Here is a 16,663-nt window from a genome sequence, read left to right on the forward strand (position 1 = left end):
AGGTAGCGACCTTCTCGGTGTAGAGGGGACAAATGAGAGATGTCGACGCAGAAGAAGGAAGAGGCAGAGTTTAGGTGGTGCTACCACACCGTACAGCACCACATTGTTGTCCGCCGTGCCCGCCAAGTCATGTTTAGCCCACATGCGCGGCAGCCACAATAGGTAGCGACCATTCCTCGTTCCAGTACTACGTGCCGATCAATTGAAAAAAGGGGCATCGGGCAGGGGTAACAGACGTCTTCTAGCCAGGAAGCGCGCTCCGCCTATTGGACTTTCCTCTCTCTAAGACTACGATGCATAGCCCACATGACGACATGAAGCATTCGACTTTATACACTTTGGCCTCAGAGGTTTGCCTTAGAAGGCGGCCTCTGACCATGCGGTGCGGTACTCGAAGTGGAGAGTCTGAAGGTTCCCCTCTCTATGTTCTTGACTCCCTTTCCTTCCTTTCATTTTGTGTGCCAACGAAGTTTAGAGGAATCTTCAATATCAGACTTGAGCTTCTCTTCGTGAGGAGAAACATCTGATTCGAAAAAGAATCGGGAACAAGCTAAAAATTGCTCCTTTTTTTTCCGTCTCTTTCGGCACCATTTTCGATCTTTCCCACCCGTCTGCCAGCTTCTCATTTTTGCCAGAGGTCTCAGACACGCCTGGAACTCATGGTGAGTCTCACAAGTTTCTCCTCCACACAATCGTGTATGCATAAGCACGAGGACTGAAAGATTCCTTCTAGTCTCTGCTTCAGATATATCCCGACTTGAATGGTTCCCCTGATCTGCGAATCGTGTCTCCGGTAGTAGAGAAAGTAGAGTGAGTATCTCTGTCATCATGAAGTAAGTGAACGTAAGAAAAGGTTCCTGATCCGCTTCTAGCATTATTGTCGTTCCTGGACAGAAGTCAGCCCGAAAATCGTTGACTGGTTCGGTCAACCGGGACCACCTTACTAAAGCCTTTGTCCATGACCTTCTCCCTTCAGACTTTCCACATTCGAGAATACTCTTCTTCGACTATGATCCGCATTGGGCTTTCCGGTCTGGTTTCACAGAGAACAGACTGCAAGTCATTACCCTACATCTCCTACAACATGCTATCAAGCTGAGAAAAAAAGATCCCCTGCGGCCTATTGTCTTCATCGCACATGGTGTGGGTGGAATACTTGTCAAGAATGCCTTGCTTCGCGCAGCACTGGACTCGAGGTTCAAGACAATCAGAAGGGCTACGAGAGGGGTCGCCTTCTTTGGGACACCACATCGGGCAAGATCTCTCAACGCAACCTTGGAAACCCTCGTGTCGGACTTCGCATCACAGCTATGGACTTCGGGCTCCTGTCAGACCAAAATATCCCGAAAAGCCCCCTACTTCGTGAAAGCCTTGTCATCTTTCTCATCGCTTCTCTCTGCCGAGAGATTCCACGATGAATGGCTCTCGAGATACTCCCGCCGACTCAGGTTTCTCTCATTCCATGGACAAACGTCATCTTTGGTAAGTTAAACTCTTCTTGTAATCATTTCAATCTCGAAAGATAAACCGACCAAGATTCTGGGGTTATAGTCGGGGTACGTTGGCTAACAACTTATGAAAGGCTGTACCAGGTCATAGTGCCACTCTCGGTCTGCCCCTAGAACAGGAAGCAATAATCGCTCTACCATCATCACAGCAAGACTTCTGGGCCTTCACAGGCTCGAGTGATCCAAATTATTGCATCTTCCGTAATAAGTTAGCATGGCTTTTAGGATGGATCGCGCAGTCAGGTAAGTGAAGCATCATTGGCTTGTAAGCCATGATTGGTGATTTGATCACAGCGAGGACCTCCAGCTCACATGATGGCCAGACCCTATTCGATATAGTCTCGAATTTCAAGACCTGAAATGGCTTCGACAATTATATCCCCCTGGTCTCAAATCAAGAGAAAATCTCATTCAAGATCCTGTTGAGGGCACCCTGCAGTGGATTTGGTCGAATTCTTCCTTCAATTCCTGGCTACTAGGCGACACAAGCGCAATGCTGTGGTTGACAGGAAAGCCAGGCAGTGGAAAATCGACGTTGCTGAGATATGTTTCGAACTATCTCTGCACTGTTGCCGAAGACATCCCGTATGAGCCTCTTGCGGTCGCTCGACCTTCTTTCGCTGTGGCAAATTTCTTCTGCGATTTATCGGCCCCCCCAAGGTCCTCTGAGAGTATCTTACGCTCACTTCTTCACCAAGTTCTTAGTGGCCAACCGTCTCTCCTTCGCTACCTCACCCCAGTGGTCAAGAGAAAACACCAATGGTCCACTGGCACTGATTTCGGCCTGGTCACAGCTTTGAGGGAAATCTCAAAGCACAGAAGCATCGTCTGCGTGATAGACGCGTTGGATGAGTGCGACCCTGTTGTACGCACCAACCTGCTTGATGCATTGGCAGGTCATCTCGTCGCTCCCTCGGAGGAATCCTGGAGATCGCCCTGTGCAGTTGACACTAGTTGTGCTTGTCGCACGTCTTCTCCAAAACTGAAGATTCTCTTTTCTTCTAGGCCTTATCTCTCAGTCAGCAGTCATGAGAGTCACCAAGTCCAGCATCTTAGCCTCTCCGCCGGAGAGGCTGCATCTAGCCTGGCAAAGGATTTCCAAGCAGTCGTCAAATCAACATTTCCTCTCCTCGGGTCGAATGACGAAGTCGAAAGGCGTAAAGACATTGCTTCCAGGATTGTTGAGAGATCTGACGGGGTATTCCTTTGGGTCAAACTCGTCTTGAAGTCCTTACTGGCTCTGGAAGTGCAGACCAGCGAGAATTTGTTGAGTGAATTGGAAAAGCATCCGACAAACCTGAACGACATGTACTCGTCCATTCTTTCTTCAGTCAATGAGAAGAAGGCTGATGAGAAATCATACATTCTGAAATGTCTGGATTGGGTTGTGTTTGCTCGAAGGCCTCTACGAGTCGAGGAACTCGCTGCGGCTGTTGCATTCGAGACAGAGAGTGGTTATCAACATGGGTTTCCAACCTCAGTCCACCCACCGAGCTTCCTAGACCTTCGCTACAAATTTCGCCCCAGATCGATCAGGTTCTGTTTCTCCCAAGTCCCTCTCATAGAAGTGAAAGGCTCGACGGTTCATGTCGTTCATCGATCAGTCAAGGACTTTTTGTCGTCGACCACTCATACCGCCGCTGGCAGCGGTTTTCTGCCAAAGGTCTCTCGGGGAACCGATCTTGATGTTAACTCCCGCATTGCTGTAATATGTCTGGCATACTTGACAAAGTTGAGTCGGTTAGACAGGTCATCAAACGAGGTTCCCAAACACGATTCAATGCTTGACACTGAAGTTGCGTTTCCCTTATATATCTATGCAGCAACGCAGTGGAGTTTCCACGAGGAGGCTTCAGATCAACACCAAGAGTACCTCCACGGAATTGTCCACAACTTATGCAGTCCGAGGTCCTTCCTCTTGCAGAAGTGGTTCAGGCCTTGGTGGGAGAATCAGTCGACGGAACCCTGGGAACTGCGTAGGTTTCCGACATATCCAACAGAGGGTATCGTGCTTTCCTTCCTCGGAAAAGCCAATGAGGTCGCAAGGCTTCTCCGACATAGATCCATGAGAGCCGATGAATGTACCCCTAAGGGCGAAGAATGGACGCCGCTGATGGCCGCATCGTGGAGCGGACATGAATCCGTGGTTCAGCTTCTTCTCCGGCAGCAGATCGATTTTGCTGCGCACCCGGTTCATTTATCCCGGGCGCTGACGCACGCAATTGAGCGAGGTCACGCTCTTATTGCTCAGGAGATCACCATGGCATTTGCTCGGCCAACAGCAAAGATCTCTGTATCACTCTCAATTCTGTCTCAAGGAGCAACCTCTCCTCTGGCGACTGCAACACGGCTCGGCCAGTCCCAATTGGTTTCATTGCTCTTAGATCGCGGAGCCTGTGTTGACTCCCGCTGGCAAATGCCAGATGACGAACCCAAGCGTACGCGTAAGACTATGGGCTATAAACAGTGCAAGTGGCATAACAAGGTTACGCCATTGGCACTTGCTGTGAGCCAAAATGACATTGAGATGATAGAGGTTCTCAGCTCATCTAGCGTAAGCTTCAAAGATTACGACTATTTGAGCCTTGCTACCAGTACTGGTGCTTCAGGGGCGGTTCGGTTTCTACTGGAACAAGGGCAGGAAGTCCCCAATGACCACCAAAAGTACTCGGCACTTCTTCAGGCGGCAGATCGTGGTGACACCGAGATAATGAAGGTTTTCTTGGATCACTACAGCTTTCTCCTGCCTTGCGAACAGCCAAAAAGTCTGATTCCTGACTGGTTTAGACACTTGAGTCGGCCGGTCGCCATCAAACTGTTACTCCTCCCCGGATTCACAGTCGAGGATGCATTCCTCGACGCATGCGAAACATGCTCCCTAGAGAACATCAAACTATTCCTTGACGTCGGTATTTCTCCTGATGCTTCAAGAAGAGGAAGCTACGCGATTCATCTTGTCCTCAATGGCCCTGGGCACTGCGACAGACCTTCCTGTGAGAGCGAGAAAATTCATGCTCTGGAAGACTTGCATGATGGAGGAGCACATTTCAGCCAGAAAGACGAGCATGGGAACACTTGCCTCCATCTCGCAGCGAAGAGAGGCGAAAATGATATCGCGCAGCATCTTGTTTCCTTCGGATGTCCCGTCAATGAGAGGAATCAACTTGAGGAGACTGCCACAGACATTGTCGCCCTACAAGGCAATGCTGCTTGGCTTCAGCAACTCCTTGTGTCAGGAGCCGACCCAGACATCTTGACCTGGAAGAACGCACTCAAGAGCGGCAGTATCGACACGGTGAGCGTCCTGCTCGGGTTCTATAATCGGTTTCGCCATAAGGGCATCGAGCTCTCACCTATTCCCAGTGAAGTGTACCACCACTATCTCATTTGTGGGGATGTTCCCATTTGCTACACTGCAGCCGTGGCCTATCTAAGATCTAGGCACATAATGAACCAAAGCAGCATTCGGATCGAAGTAGACCGAAGTCTTACATGGTTGGAGCTTGTCCAAAGAGGTTGGGAAGACCTCACAGAAACAACATGGGGCTGGTGGCCTTTAAGGCCACCTTTGCCCCGGCTGAACCCGGATGAAGCTTGGATTTGCTGGAAATGCTTCAATGTGAGTAAGCCCACTATCAACAGAGTACCCTGCGGGAGCTGAATCAGAGGCTAGTGCAACGGCAAAGAGCATAGAGATCGAATATCCTTCCAGTTGGGCGTCGAGATTCGCGCTTTGCTGGATTTTCTCTCAGTGCTAGGCAAAGTTGCCTTAGAAACCACAAGTCGGGATCCCTGTCCCTTTGGCAATCAACGGGTCGTTTTTTCGGGGGCAGTCTGTAGTCTTCTTGAATCTAGAGAAGATACGCTCACAAGCCACCCAGATCATGAAGGCAACTCGCCCTTGCGGAGACCAGTGTCCGGTATCAGAGGCCAAGGTCAGAATCGCCCGCGCGGCTCAGATATGCCTCCCAACAATCCACGTAGGCGACATGTGGCCGAGCCTCGAAGACTGGCAGCGGTTTCGATGACCAAAAAGACTTCGAAATCCCGGCACCCACGGGGGAAACCTCCGAGTGACGAGAAACCAACCCCCGAAGAGCAAGAACGAGGCATCCGAGTGAAGGGCCGTTTTGTCGTCATCAAAGCTGTCTCTTTTCCTCATGACCATATCGAAGTTCAAGCAACAACTACCGACTTGAAGTTTTTGGATGACTTGCAAACCAAGTACTGGGCTCGGTGTAGCATTTTCAAGACATATCTTTCTATTCATCGATTCCATCACTGGGGGTTTGATAAAGTAAGCTATCAATCAGGGTTCCTTGAGCACCTCGCTTGTAACCCCAGACAGTCATGGCATCATATCTAATTTAGAGCGCGTCTAGTACGAACACTTGAACGGTAACTATTCTTCCATCGCGAATGGCTGTGCAAGTAGTACGACGTTGCCCGAGGCACCGCACGACTTGGATTACGACTTCAAACGACTGGCCAACGAGTCTCCTCCGATATCGCAGCCGATATTCTACAGTCACTGCTACGATTGCAAACCTGACTGCCCTCGAATCAAACTCTTGCATAACTGTACAAATACCTTTACAGAAAAGTTTGACGAAGAATGCGTCCCTGAGCCCAGCGATCGCATGGCCGAGCTGCTGGCAAGGGTACCCAAGCGATTCCTCGAGTGGCAGCCGAGAAATTTGGACCACGAGGTGGCATATGGGCTTTCTTCATTTGAGTTGCCGAACGCATGGGGCTTTTTTATTTACTCTATTCTTTGTATCTTGTTGCCAGCGGGGCTGTTTTGGATATTTTGGTTGTCAACCATGGGTCACGAGGCCGACTTGCAGAATGCTAGTATACCGGCAACTCTAGCTGTGGTGTTCTGGGTGACTCTTTATCAGAGCACGGCGGGCAAGCGATGGTGTCGGAAGATGCAGTATTAGGTGTTTTGCCTTTCTTGATGACTTTTGACCTCGTTCTCATTGGATCTTCGTACTTTTAGAGCTATACATGCTAAGGATGGAGGCAGCTACGCCCCAATGATCATATACTTCATCAAATATCAACTCAAATACATCCACCCTACCCGTCTTTTACTCGTCTCGCTTTTACTTCAACAAGTGCCCACCAGAAACCACACCCTCAGGCTTCTTCCAATGCACCGGCACCCCGCCCCAACTCTCCTCAGCATACTGCTGCTGCACCTTCTTACACGTCCTCAAACCCCACTCTGTAACGCCCACCATGGCACAGCTCTCAAACATGAAGGCGCAGCTGCCCTCGCCCACCTTGGCAGGCTTCAACTCGGCGTTCCTCGCTCCCTCTCCACTCTCGGCGTCGGGGCCGTGGCCAGACATGGTATTATGCAGACTCGCGCCTCCGGGGACGAATCCGCCCTTTCCGCCGCGCTTGGCGTCATAGCCGCCCGTGATGAGGCCCATAAACTCGGACATTGTGTTGCGGTGGTAGTAGGGGGGACGGAAGGTATCTTCGGCGACGAGCCAGCGCGGGGGGAAGATGACGAAATCGGCAATGGCGGTGCCGGGGACGCCGCTGGGGGCGGAGAGGACGGTAAAGATGGAGGGGTCCGGGTGGTCGTAGGAGATTGTACCGATCGTGTTGAAGCGGCCCAGGTCATATTTGTAGGGGTAGTAGTTCCCGTGCCAGGCGACGACGTCAAAGGGCGTGTGAGGCTGCGTGGTGGCAAAGTAGTCGTTGTTGAATTTGACGGTGATGGTGTAGTTGTTGTCCCCCTCGTGCGCCGTCGCGCCAAAGTCCTCGTCGAAGCAGGCGATGGGCACCTGGAAGTCGCGCGCGTTGGCGAGGCCGTTTGTGCCGATGGGCCCCAGCTCGGGGAGCGTAAAGTGACCCTGGTAAAGCTCGAGGGCGTAGCCGCGGGCCGGGCCGGAGGGGAGGTGGACCTGGTATTTGACGCCGCGGGGGATGACTGCGATCTCGAGGGGCCGGACGAGGAGCCAGCCGTGTTCTGTGCGGATGTCGAGGGTGCCTTCTTGCGGGACGATGAGGAGGTCGCCGTCGGCCGAGTAGAATGCCGCATTGGCGTCCATGCTGCGGCCCGCGGCGTAGACGTACATGCCAATGCCTTGTTTCAGAGTCGGGTCGCCCGCGCCGGCGACGAGGCGCATGCCGGCGACAAAGTCCCATTCTTTGGACTCGTCATGGTCAAAGGGGTCCCAGCGGAGCTGGTTGGGGATGTATTGGAGCGCGGAGGGCAGGGCGCGGGTTTCTGGGGACGGGGCTGTCGTCGGGGCGTACGGGTGGTGGGCGCAAGAGGGGAGGATGCGGTACAGCCAGGCTTGTTTGCTCTCGTGGCGAGGGGCCGTGAAGGAGGTTCCGGAGAGCTTTTCGGCGTAGAGGCCGTGGGGGGCCTTTTGTGGGGCGTTTTGGCCGATGGGGAGGGAGTCAGGGACGGCTTCGGATCTGTGGAGGAGAAGGTGGAGATGTTAGCATATTCCGGGGTGGAAGATTGCGGGGAGGAGCGAGGGATGAGTGAGAAAGCAAGACGGGCGATTGGGAAGTGAGGTTGTGAACGTACTCTAGATGTGAGTCGAAGCCGACCTGGTAGCGGTACTTCTCCTTGAAGTTAAACGTTGTGACGGGCATTGCTACGGGTTCTTTTCTTTGGGAATGGCAAGGGTTATTAGATGGGTGAAGTCGCAGACTCTGGTGATGTTGTTCTTGCGCAAAAAAGCTGATTGATGAAAAAAATAAGAAATTATGATACACCAATGTTTCTTCGAGGATACACGACGTTCAAATATCACTGCCGTCCTCCCCGCCTCCTCCCCCCGCGGACCTTTTCTGGATGACGTTTGGGTGAAATGCCATCCAATTCCTCCCAAAGCCGGGCGGGCAGCTTGTCTGCGCCGGTATCATATTCCGCGTTTGTATGAGAGGGAAAGGTGCGGCAAGACGCGGCGTCTGCCGACGTTAGCCGGGGTCCGTGCTTTGCTCTCTGTGAACCTTGGACCTCTCAATTCCGATTTCCGACGTGCTTACCCAGAATGCATTGTGTACCGTAAGTTGTGCTCTCGAAGGAAGATGCCCCGGCCGTTGGTTCCGCTCAATGGTGCCATTATTGGGGGCTCACGCCAGAGGTCAAGTCGCTTGACTATAGCCGAGGATGGTTCATGCTCCGGCTTAAGATGGGTGATCTCATCAATTGGAAGTTGACCATCATGCATGTCGGAGGGCATTCAAAAGCGGTGCTGAAGTACTAACATCTTTACCTGTGAATTGCAGCGAAATGTTGTTAGTGCGCGATGGAATTACCCCGCCATCCGTACCCCGCGAACAAGTGAGGGGTTTCCCTTTCACTGTTCAATGGACTCTTCAGCATCGTTGTTTTCATCTTGTGTCCAAGGGATCCGTGATACTACTTCTAGCCGCGCGTAAACATCAGGGGTTTGATGATGCACCCGACATCGATATCCAGTCAGGGTCCCACGGACTTGCGGGCTTTCACGTGGAATCCACGGTAAGCCGCTACGGAGCTGCGGCGTGCAGGACCCTTGCTCCCCGGAGAGTGGGTCACGATGAATGCAGGCAAGCCGCAATCGCGGACTGTCACTCATATCCACTCACTCGAACTACACGCCCGTTTCTACTGAATGTCTTTTCCATTTCAATCTTGGTTCTGGGAGGTCTTCGTGCTCGCTCGTTACTCTCAACATTAAACGGTTGCATATGTGGAAGGTCAACAAGTCAATTGAACTGGGTACCCAAGCTATCACCACCAGCCACCCCGCTCAACCGAGTGTCAGACTTCCATAGTCCTCCTAAGTATACACCTCGAAGCATCAAGCTTCAGAGCAGAGATCCGGATCCATTGACAACCATCTGACGATATCTATCGCAATATCCCATTGCGCCAAGTCGCCTATTGAGCCAAAGCGAAGCAAGCAGTCTTACCAGGAAGTATTGGACAAGATACGAAGAAACAGAGTCAGGAGGTTTACTCCTCGCCCTCGTTCTTCTTGTTCTTCTTCTTCTTGCCGCCACCGCCGCCGCCAATCTTCTCAATTGCGGGGTTCTTCTGGAGGTGAACAACCAGGCGCGTCCAGCACTCCTCCTTGTCCCATTCAAAACCTGCCAGGTACGGGTTGTCGAGCTCGTCGTCAGACTGAGCACCCTATGTTAGCCTCGGTCATGGCATGTGAATCTTTTATGGTGTACTTACTCTCTTCTTATACGCCTTGTGGATGGCGTCCAAGGCATCCTTTATTGTTACTCCCTTGAGGTTGCGTGCTGTTACTTCCATGCCGAGGGGGAAATGCAGGTCAATCTTCTTGACCGGGGGCTTTGACAGGTGCAGCTTGAGGATTTCCTTGTCCTCTACTTGCGATGATGAAGTGTTGATCTTCCTGTTTGGGGTCAGCCTGTGTTATCTGATGTATGGCGACAGCAACCATCAGACAATCCTTGGTGGGTAATGTGGCAAGTCAGGTATATCTAATGAATGACTACTTACCATCCTGTCCGTTGTGTCTCCGGTGCGAGCTCGAGCTCAATCTTTTCTTCTTCTGTTGTACTGTTAGTCGTGTCCCGAAGTAGCCGAGTCAAGGGTCAAGTCAGGTGCGGGGTTGAGGGAGTGACGTACCAAGGTCCTTGATGTTGTACACGCCAGGTGCCGCGGCGGAGGATTGGCGGCGAGTCTTGGACTCCTTGGGTGGTGATTGAGAGAGACCCTCGACAGCTGAGTCGACCTTGGTGAGCGGTTCCGTCATGATGTCAGTTGTTTTGTGTGAAGTGTTTGATCAAAGGTGATCGTGTTGTGTGTTGTTATCTGGGTGGCATGTTAGCTAAGGGAGCTTCCCATGATGCCAATTCAAGCTGAAGCTCAAGTTCCAGCTCCAGCCCCGGAGCATCTCCAAGCTTCAAGCTCCGAGGTCCAGGAACAGGAGCTCTCTTGCTTCTCTCAATGGATGACGTTTGGAAAGGAAAGGGGTAAAGGGGTAGCTACCTTTTTTGAACAGGTGATGTGTGGTTGTGAGAAGGATGGTTGGAGGAGAAGTGGGATGAGGAGGGGATTAAGAAGGGAAGAGAAGGAGGGGGCAAGAGAGGAGGTAGATGGATGTCGATCCGGTCGGGCGCCTGACCTGGCGTGCGGGCCTGAGGTAAGGAGAGGGGAGGGGAGACGAGGGAAGAGAGAGGGGTCCGTCAAAAGTGAAGTATCGAGAAGAGGTACCTGATGTTACGATGAGCAGAGTGCGGCGCGGGAGGATACTTGGAGATGTACATTGGATTGGGGGTGTACTGGCACGTATTAGACGAAAAGGGGTGCTTGGGGCCCTGGGAGTGGTCGGTTTTGTCGGACCAGAGCTGGAGCTGAGCGAGCAGTAGGTACTTACTACCTTACTGACTACTTACTTGACTGAGGAAAGAAGCAGCAAGCTCCCTGCATTGGCCTTGGAGTGGTAGCCATTCCATTGTCGATGCATTACGGTTTCGTCAGACCGGGCGGGGTAACTGCCCATCAATGGCGTCGCCAGGCGATCGCGTGACATGGAAGCTCATGAGATACGCGCAGGCCTGCGACTTGCGGCGAGGGAGGACGGCGAGGAACGGGCGGCAGGTGACGGGTGGTCCGGGCTGGGAGCAGGTGCAGTGCAGGGACCAGGGGGCAGACCTGAGCTGACTGACCAGGGGAAGAGAGAACCACAACCCACAGGAGCTCTTTCTCTATGCTCTCTCTCTGCTACCCTGGATGCCTTCCTCCGTGGGCTCATGTAAGGTTAAACTGGAAGATACTACTTTCATGCTGAGGAAGGTACATGCAATTCGCTCTTGCCTTGCATTGACTCTTTATCCTGAACCTCCACTTGCTCCTTCTCTTCCATTGCCTTTACTCCTACCTGTCAGGAAACGGTACCTGACTGTGTGAGCAAGATGGTCCGACTGGTTTGGTTGGCTGATTGTCCGAAACGGGCATGGCGCGGCCCAGGTCGAACAACCACTCGAGGGGCCTTCCTGACGGATCGGCTTTAGTGCGGTCTCCGAAGTGCAAAGTCTGGGGTAAAAAGTCTGGGGAAAGGGCCAAGATAGAGAGCTTGAAGCTGCAGTCTGACGGTCCAGAGATGGTCGGGCCCACTCCTCCCGTCTCATCCCAAGCTACCTTACCTATATGCAGCGATGAAGATGGGTGCCAACAGAAAGAGAGTGTGAGTGTACGTGTAGGTGTGTGTGTGGGAGGAAAGCCATCTCAAGATCATCTTGATGCTTTTTTTTTCGCAAGAGAGATTCTACGCAAGATCTCCAGCCTTGAGAGCAGGCACGATTCCAGGAACAGGAAGAGGCGGAACAGGGACACAAGCGCAGCTCGGCGTTTGTACGGAGCACAGCATCAGTAAGACCACCGTCTCCGACCCCGTCGCTGCGAAAATGGGCCAAGCGAACCGGTTTCCCGCGGTGGGGTCGCCGTTCAGTGTACACTACGCAGTATGGATACGGTGGTACCACAAAACAGCCCATCCCTCACCTGATTCATCACCCCCCAACCTGCCGACACCAAGACAGCACGACAGCAACCAGAAGAGCGTTCGAGAGTAAGTTGGGAAAATGGTTCGCTAGTGACACCCAACGCAGCCTTTGCCGATGGGCGATGACAGACGGCATCTGAAATGAGTGAGGTGATTTGCTGGTCTCGTGAATATGCTTTGATGGGGCTTCTGCTAGCAACGAATCGACGGCCTGCCCTCAATCGCCAGAGTTTGACCATTTCCTCACTGTGACACAGTGACACAGCTTCCCACGGGCAATCGAGAGCTCACACCACCCTCCTCGTGCCTCCTCTTGGCCCCTTTGCCCCCCATTCTCGATGATCCCACCTTCGATATAAGCCACGCGGATCCCGACAGATCCTCTTTTGCTCCTGACTTCTAGCAACATTTCTTTCCATTCATGGGTTGCGCGATGTCTGCGTTGATTCAGTGTTCTGTTCTGCTTCGAGCTATCGTCCATCGTTGTCCTGTTTCCTACCTCCAGAGCATCCCACCATGACCTGCTCCATATCTCTCTTTACCTCCTTTCTCCAATAGCCAACTCTGGCAAAGTCACAAACACGTTGCGCGTACTCTGTATCTCAACTACAACTGCAGCTAGGCGAAGCAACCAGCATGTCGTCACGTTCTCCACATTCTCGCGCCAGCTTAGCGTCTCATTTCGTCTCGTCTCGCATGTCCACGTTCACGCCCGCATCGTTTCTCTCTCTCTCTTTCTCTCTCTCTCCAGTTTCCACGTCCTGCCGGCATTCCCCCCGCTTTCGTTTCCGCCCGTCGTGAAGACCCCAGAATCCCACGCGTGCTCAGCAACACCATGTCCACCTTTGGAGGTCCCGGTCACCTATTCGGCCAGAAACGCATTCTCGGTGCCCCAAAAGGCGTCCTACAACACTGTCCAGATATCTCTCGGAACAGCAACTGGAAGTCCACCGTCAACGTGAAAAGATCCAAACGTACTGCATTAAACTCTTTGATTACCTCGCCTCATGATTGCTCCCGGTGAGTGTGAAAGATACCCCTCCGCTGATGATTCAGTTGGACCACCACCGTCCGGATGACATCGACACCCCGGGCAAGAACCGAGCATGAACGCGATGCATTAGCGGCACAACAAACCCGCAACGCCAGTAACGGATGCCCCGGCCACTTGTAATCCCCACCTAGGTACCTTACCTCACGGATAGTCGTCAGCCCCAGTCTCACCCGATCCGCGTTAGTGATCATCGGTCACCTCACTCGCCCTCCCGGCGTTCCCCGTCCCGTTTGAAGAAGACACGGACAGCGTTTGAGATGAGCAGGTGTAAAAAGGATGATTGATTGTATGTGAAGAACATCTGACTCCTTGCGACAAGATTGCTGACAGGTATGTAGTAGGTCGAAGAAAGATGAGCTTGGTGGTTCCAGCCTTTGTATCTATAGTCTAGACAGCATGCGCCGATCCCTCGGAATTCGACAACGAGACAGACGCCTTCCTTTGACAGCCGCATCGAAACCTCGGTATCGCCAAGCGACGAGTCGCCATTTACGACCAACAGAAGACCTGAGGACAGCACATTGAATGGGTATAAATGGTTGGAAATGACGCGCCTTCGAAGCCTGAGCCTGGAGTCACGGATGTGAAGTGTCCATCCAGGGTTGGATGAGCGGAGGCATGAGCATTTGGGAGCTCTGTTCACACAGAAAGAGCAGCCAGCGTCTGTGCTTCAATCGATAACAAGCCTTATCTTATCACTATCAAATCAACCCCGCTATCTGCCTCATCACCTCATGACATATTCCCTTAGTCATCAGTGACTTGGCGTCATTCCGATCTTGTGCCCCTCGTGTGCCCCTCGACTGTCAATGACATGAGCTAATCCATCTGTGCCATCCAGTGTTCAGCTCTTGCCACGGAACCCCGCCCCGGGTGTTTGCTCTGCTGGACTTGAACTTTGTCGCCGAAAAACGCTCGCCTCAACCAATCACTCTCTCCCTTGGATGCCACCGTCGTCCGCAACCACCCAATCGCACTTTCCTGCGCTCCGTCTCTGGATCCCACCTGCGGACCGGGACCGCCATCTCATATCGGACCGCACTCGGCCAACCGCCCGTCGTTGCCATGTCATTTGTTACCGTCGCGGCGGCGACCCTGCCCAGTGTCCCCTTAGACTTCAAGGGAAACCGCGACAGGATCTTAGAGTCCATTCGCATCGCCAAGGCCCAGGGTGCTACACTCAGAACCGGCCCAGAGTTGGAGATTCCCGGCTATGGATGTCTTGACCATCACCTTGAAGGTACCTAAAACAAAACCTTGGCGAGCTTTCCTAGGGTTCATGGATGAGGTTGACCTAACAGCCCGCCAGGTGATACCTTCCTCCACAGCTGGGAAGTCCTTGCTGAAATCATCAGTGATCCCATCTGTAAGGATATGCTGATTGATCTTGGTATGGGATGCCGGCATCGTAACGTCCGTTACAACTGTCGTGTTCTCTGCACATACAAACACATCTATTTCATCAGGCCAAAGGTACGCCTTTCATTCCACCGCCCCTTTCTGGGCCCATCGAACTCACATCAACAAGCAAAGTCTGGCCAATGATGGCCTTTACCGTGAAGCACGGCACTTCACGGCATGGACGAAGCTCCGGGAGGTCGAGACCTACTACCTAGAGGCTGTGGCCGCCGCCGTCACCGGCCAAAAGACAGTCCCCATTGGTGACTTGATCCTCAGCACGCTCGACACCGCTGTTAGCTGTGAAACTTGCGAGGAAATGTTCTCGCCTCTGAACCCTTCGACGTTTCTCGGCCTCAACGGCGCCGAAATCATCCTCAACAGCAGTGCCAGCCACGCCGAGCTGCGAAAGTTAAAGACACGACTCGATCTGATCTCGAATTCGACGCGAAAACTTGGTGGTATCTATGTATATGCCAACGCGACCGGCGTCGATGGTGAGGCGCGCATGCTGGTATGTTTCCACTAACTGGCCACCAAATTATGGCAAGTGGTATCCAGCAGCTGACTTTAAAGCCAGTTTGACGGATCAAGCATGGTGCTCGCCAATGGAAAGGTCTTTGCACAATCTTCCCAGTTCTCTCTGAAGCCGGTTGAAGTCATCACTGCCACCATCTCTGTGGAGGAAGTTAGAAGCTACCGCTCCAGCATCTCGCGAAACGTGCAGGCTGCTGCCCAGCCCGACTTCCCTAGAGTTGACTGCGATTTGCGACTGACGAGGCCCGCCGACGAAGTGTACTTATCAGATCACCTGCAAATCGCAAAGGAGATCGAGCTTAAGATCCTCGACCCCATGGAAGAAATTGCCCTGGCTCAAGCGGTCTTCCTCTGGCAATATCTCTGCCGCACAAGCTCCCCTGGCTATTTTCTTGCCTTGAGTGGAGGTCTCGACTCCTCGACGGTCGCGCTCTTCGTGTACAGCATGGCCAAACTCGTGCTCCAGTCCATTGAGGCCGGCGAGATGTCGACGTTGGATGATTTGAGACGCGTCACTGGTGACAAGACCTTCATGCCTGAGACACCGCAGGAAATTGTGTCGCGCTTGCTCCACTCGTGCTACATGGGGACTGTCAACTCTGGGGATGATACTCGAACGAGAGCCCGCCGCCTCGCAGAGGTCCTCGGGGCCTACCACTCCGATATCTCAATCGATGAGGCAGTCCAAGCCCATGAGGCTATTATCGAGAAGACGCTCAACTTCAAACCCCGGTATGGTGTCGAAGGCGGTAGTCCTGCTGAAAATGTGAGTGACTTCCCAGAAAGATGGGTGTGAAGATTGTACGAGGTTCTGACAGCGGGTCTAGCTTGCGCGTCAAAATATCCAGGCAAGAAACCGCCTCGTTGTCCAGTACGAGCTGGCACAGCTGTCCACGACTGCAAGACAACTCCCAAGAGCCGGCGCCGCGCTTCTCGTCTTGGGAAGTGGCAATGTCGACGAGAATCTGCGTGGCTACTACACCAAATAGTGAGTCTCGAACCTCACGCGTATGTGCATACTGCACATTGAGCTAACCAATACCAGCGACGCATCGTCCGCAGATATCGCGCCACTAGGAAGTATCTCCAAAACGGACGCCAAGAACTTCCAAGCTTGGGCCAGGGATCAGTGGGACTTGCCCATCATGTCCGAATTCCTCGAGGCTACGCCGTCAGCCGAGCTTCTTCCCCTCTCTGCCGGAGTCCAGGATGATGAGGCAGATACAGAGATGGGCTTGACTTATAGGTAAGGACACAAGACGTTTCCAGTCATGGCTTCGAACACTAACCGCTTTTGTAGCGAACTCTCAGAGTTTGGTATCTTGAGAAAAGTACATAAGCTCGGCCCATGGTCAACATACCTCCGTCTCCTTGGAGACTGGAAGGAGAGGCCGGGCTATGGCCCCCGAGAGATTGGCGAGCGCGTCAAGAGGTTCTTCCGCTTCTACTCCATGAACCGCCACAAGGCCGTCATCCTCACGCCCTCGCCGCATCTCTCGGCCTACAACCCCGACGACAACCGCCACGACCTCCGTCCCTTCTTGTACGTCGTCAACTGGCCGTGGCAGTTTTCCAAGATTGATGCGCATGTCGGGGAGCTTGAGAAGAAGATTGCGGATAGGGCCAGGCCGGCGGACGTCCAGTTTGAAGCGCTTGATTAGGAGACG

General features: G+C 52.9%; 4 protein-coding genes across 4 annotated transcripts; 2 read left to right on the plus strand and 2 right to left on the minus strand.

Annotated features, from left to right (window-relative positions):
- Positions 1-308: 308 nt before the first annotated feature.
- Positions 309-6,673, plus strand: BDZ83DRAFT_310398 (uncharacterized protein). The gene is made up of 7 exons (XM_060502307.1): positions 309-662; positions 734-810; positions 873-1,482; positions 1,583-1,751; positions 1,832-5,127; positions 5,182-5,805; positions 5,891-6,673. Exons 1-7 carry the CDS (start codon positions 660-662, stop codon positions 6,449-6,451), a joined length of 5,340 nt encoding a protein of 1,779 aa, XP_060365356.1. The 5' UTR covers positions 309-659; the 3' UTR covers positions 6,452-6,673.
- BDZ83DRAFT_576833 (homogentisate 1,2-dioxygenase) lies at positions 6,617-8,132 on the minus strand (the record flags this gene model as incomplete). The annotated part of the gene is made up of 2 exons (XM_060504956.1): positions 6,617-7,949; positions 8,065-8,132. The coding sequence occupies 2 exons, from the start codon at positions 8,130-8,132 to the stop codon at positions 6,617-6,619; spliced, it is 1,401 nt and encodes a 466-aa protein (XP_060365357.1).
- A 1,351-nt stretch (positions 8,133-9,483) lies between these two features.
- Positions 9,484-10,255, minus strand: BDZ83DRAFT_576951 (uncharacterized protein; the record flags this gene model as incomplete). The annotated part of the gene is made up of 4 exons (XM_060504967.1): positions 9,484-9,651; positions 9,709-9,892; positions 10,000-10,051; positions 10,129-10,255. 4 exons carry the CDS (start codon positions 10,253-10,255, stop codon positions 9,484-9,486), a joined length of 531 nt encoding a protein of 176 aa, XP_060365358.1.
- A 3,871-nt stretch (positions 10,256-14,126) lies between these two features.
- Positions 14,127-16,657, plus strand: BDZ83DRAFT_576820 (uncharacterized protein; the record flags this gene model as incomplete). The annotated part of the gene is made up of 7 exons (XM_060504954.1): positions 14,127-14,301; positions 14,371-14,534; positions 14,590-14,973; positions 15,040-15,762; positions 15,824-15,984; positions 16,042-16,242; positions 16,297-16,657. 7 exons carry the CDS (start codon positions 14,127-14,129, stop codon positions 16,655-16,657), a joined length of 2,169 nt encoding a protein of 722 aa, XP_060365359.1.
- Between the last annotated feature and the right edge of the window lie 6 nt (positions 16,658-16,663).

Source organism: Colletotrichum acutatum (assembly GCF_030867785.1).
Source record: "Colletotrichum acutatum strain CBS 112980 chromosome Unknown BDZ83scaffold_43, whole genome shotgun sequence".
Lineage (NCBI taxonomy): Eukaryota > Fungi > Ascomycota > Sordariomycetes > Glomerellales > Glomerellaceae > Colletotrichum > Colletotrichum acutatum.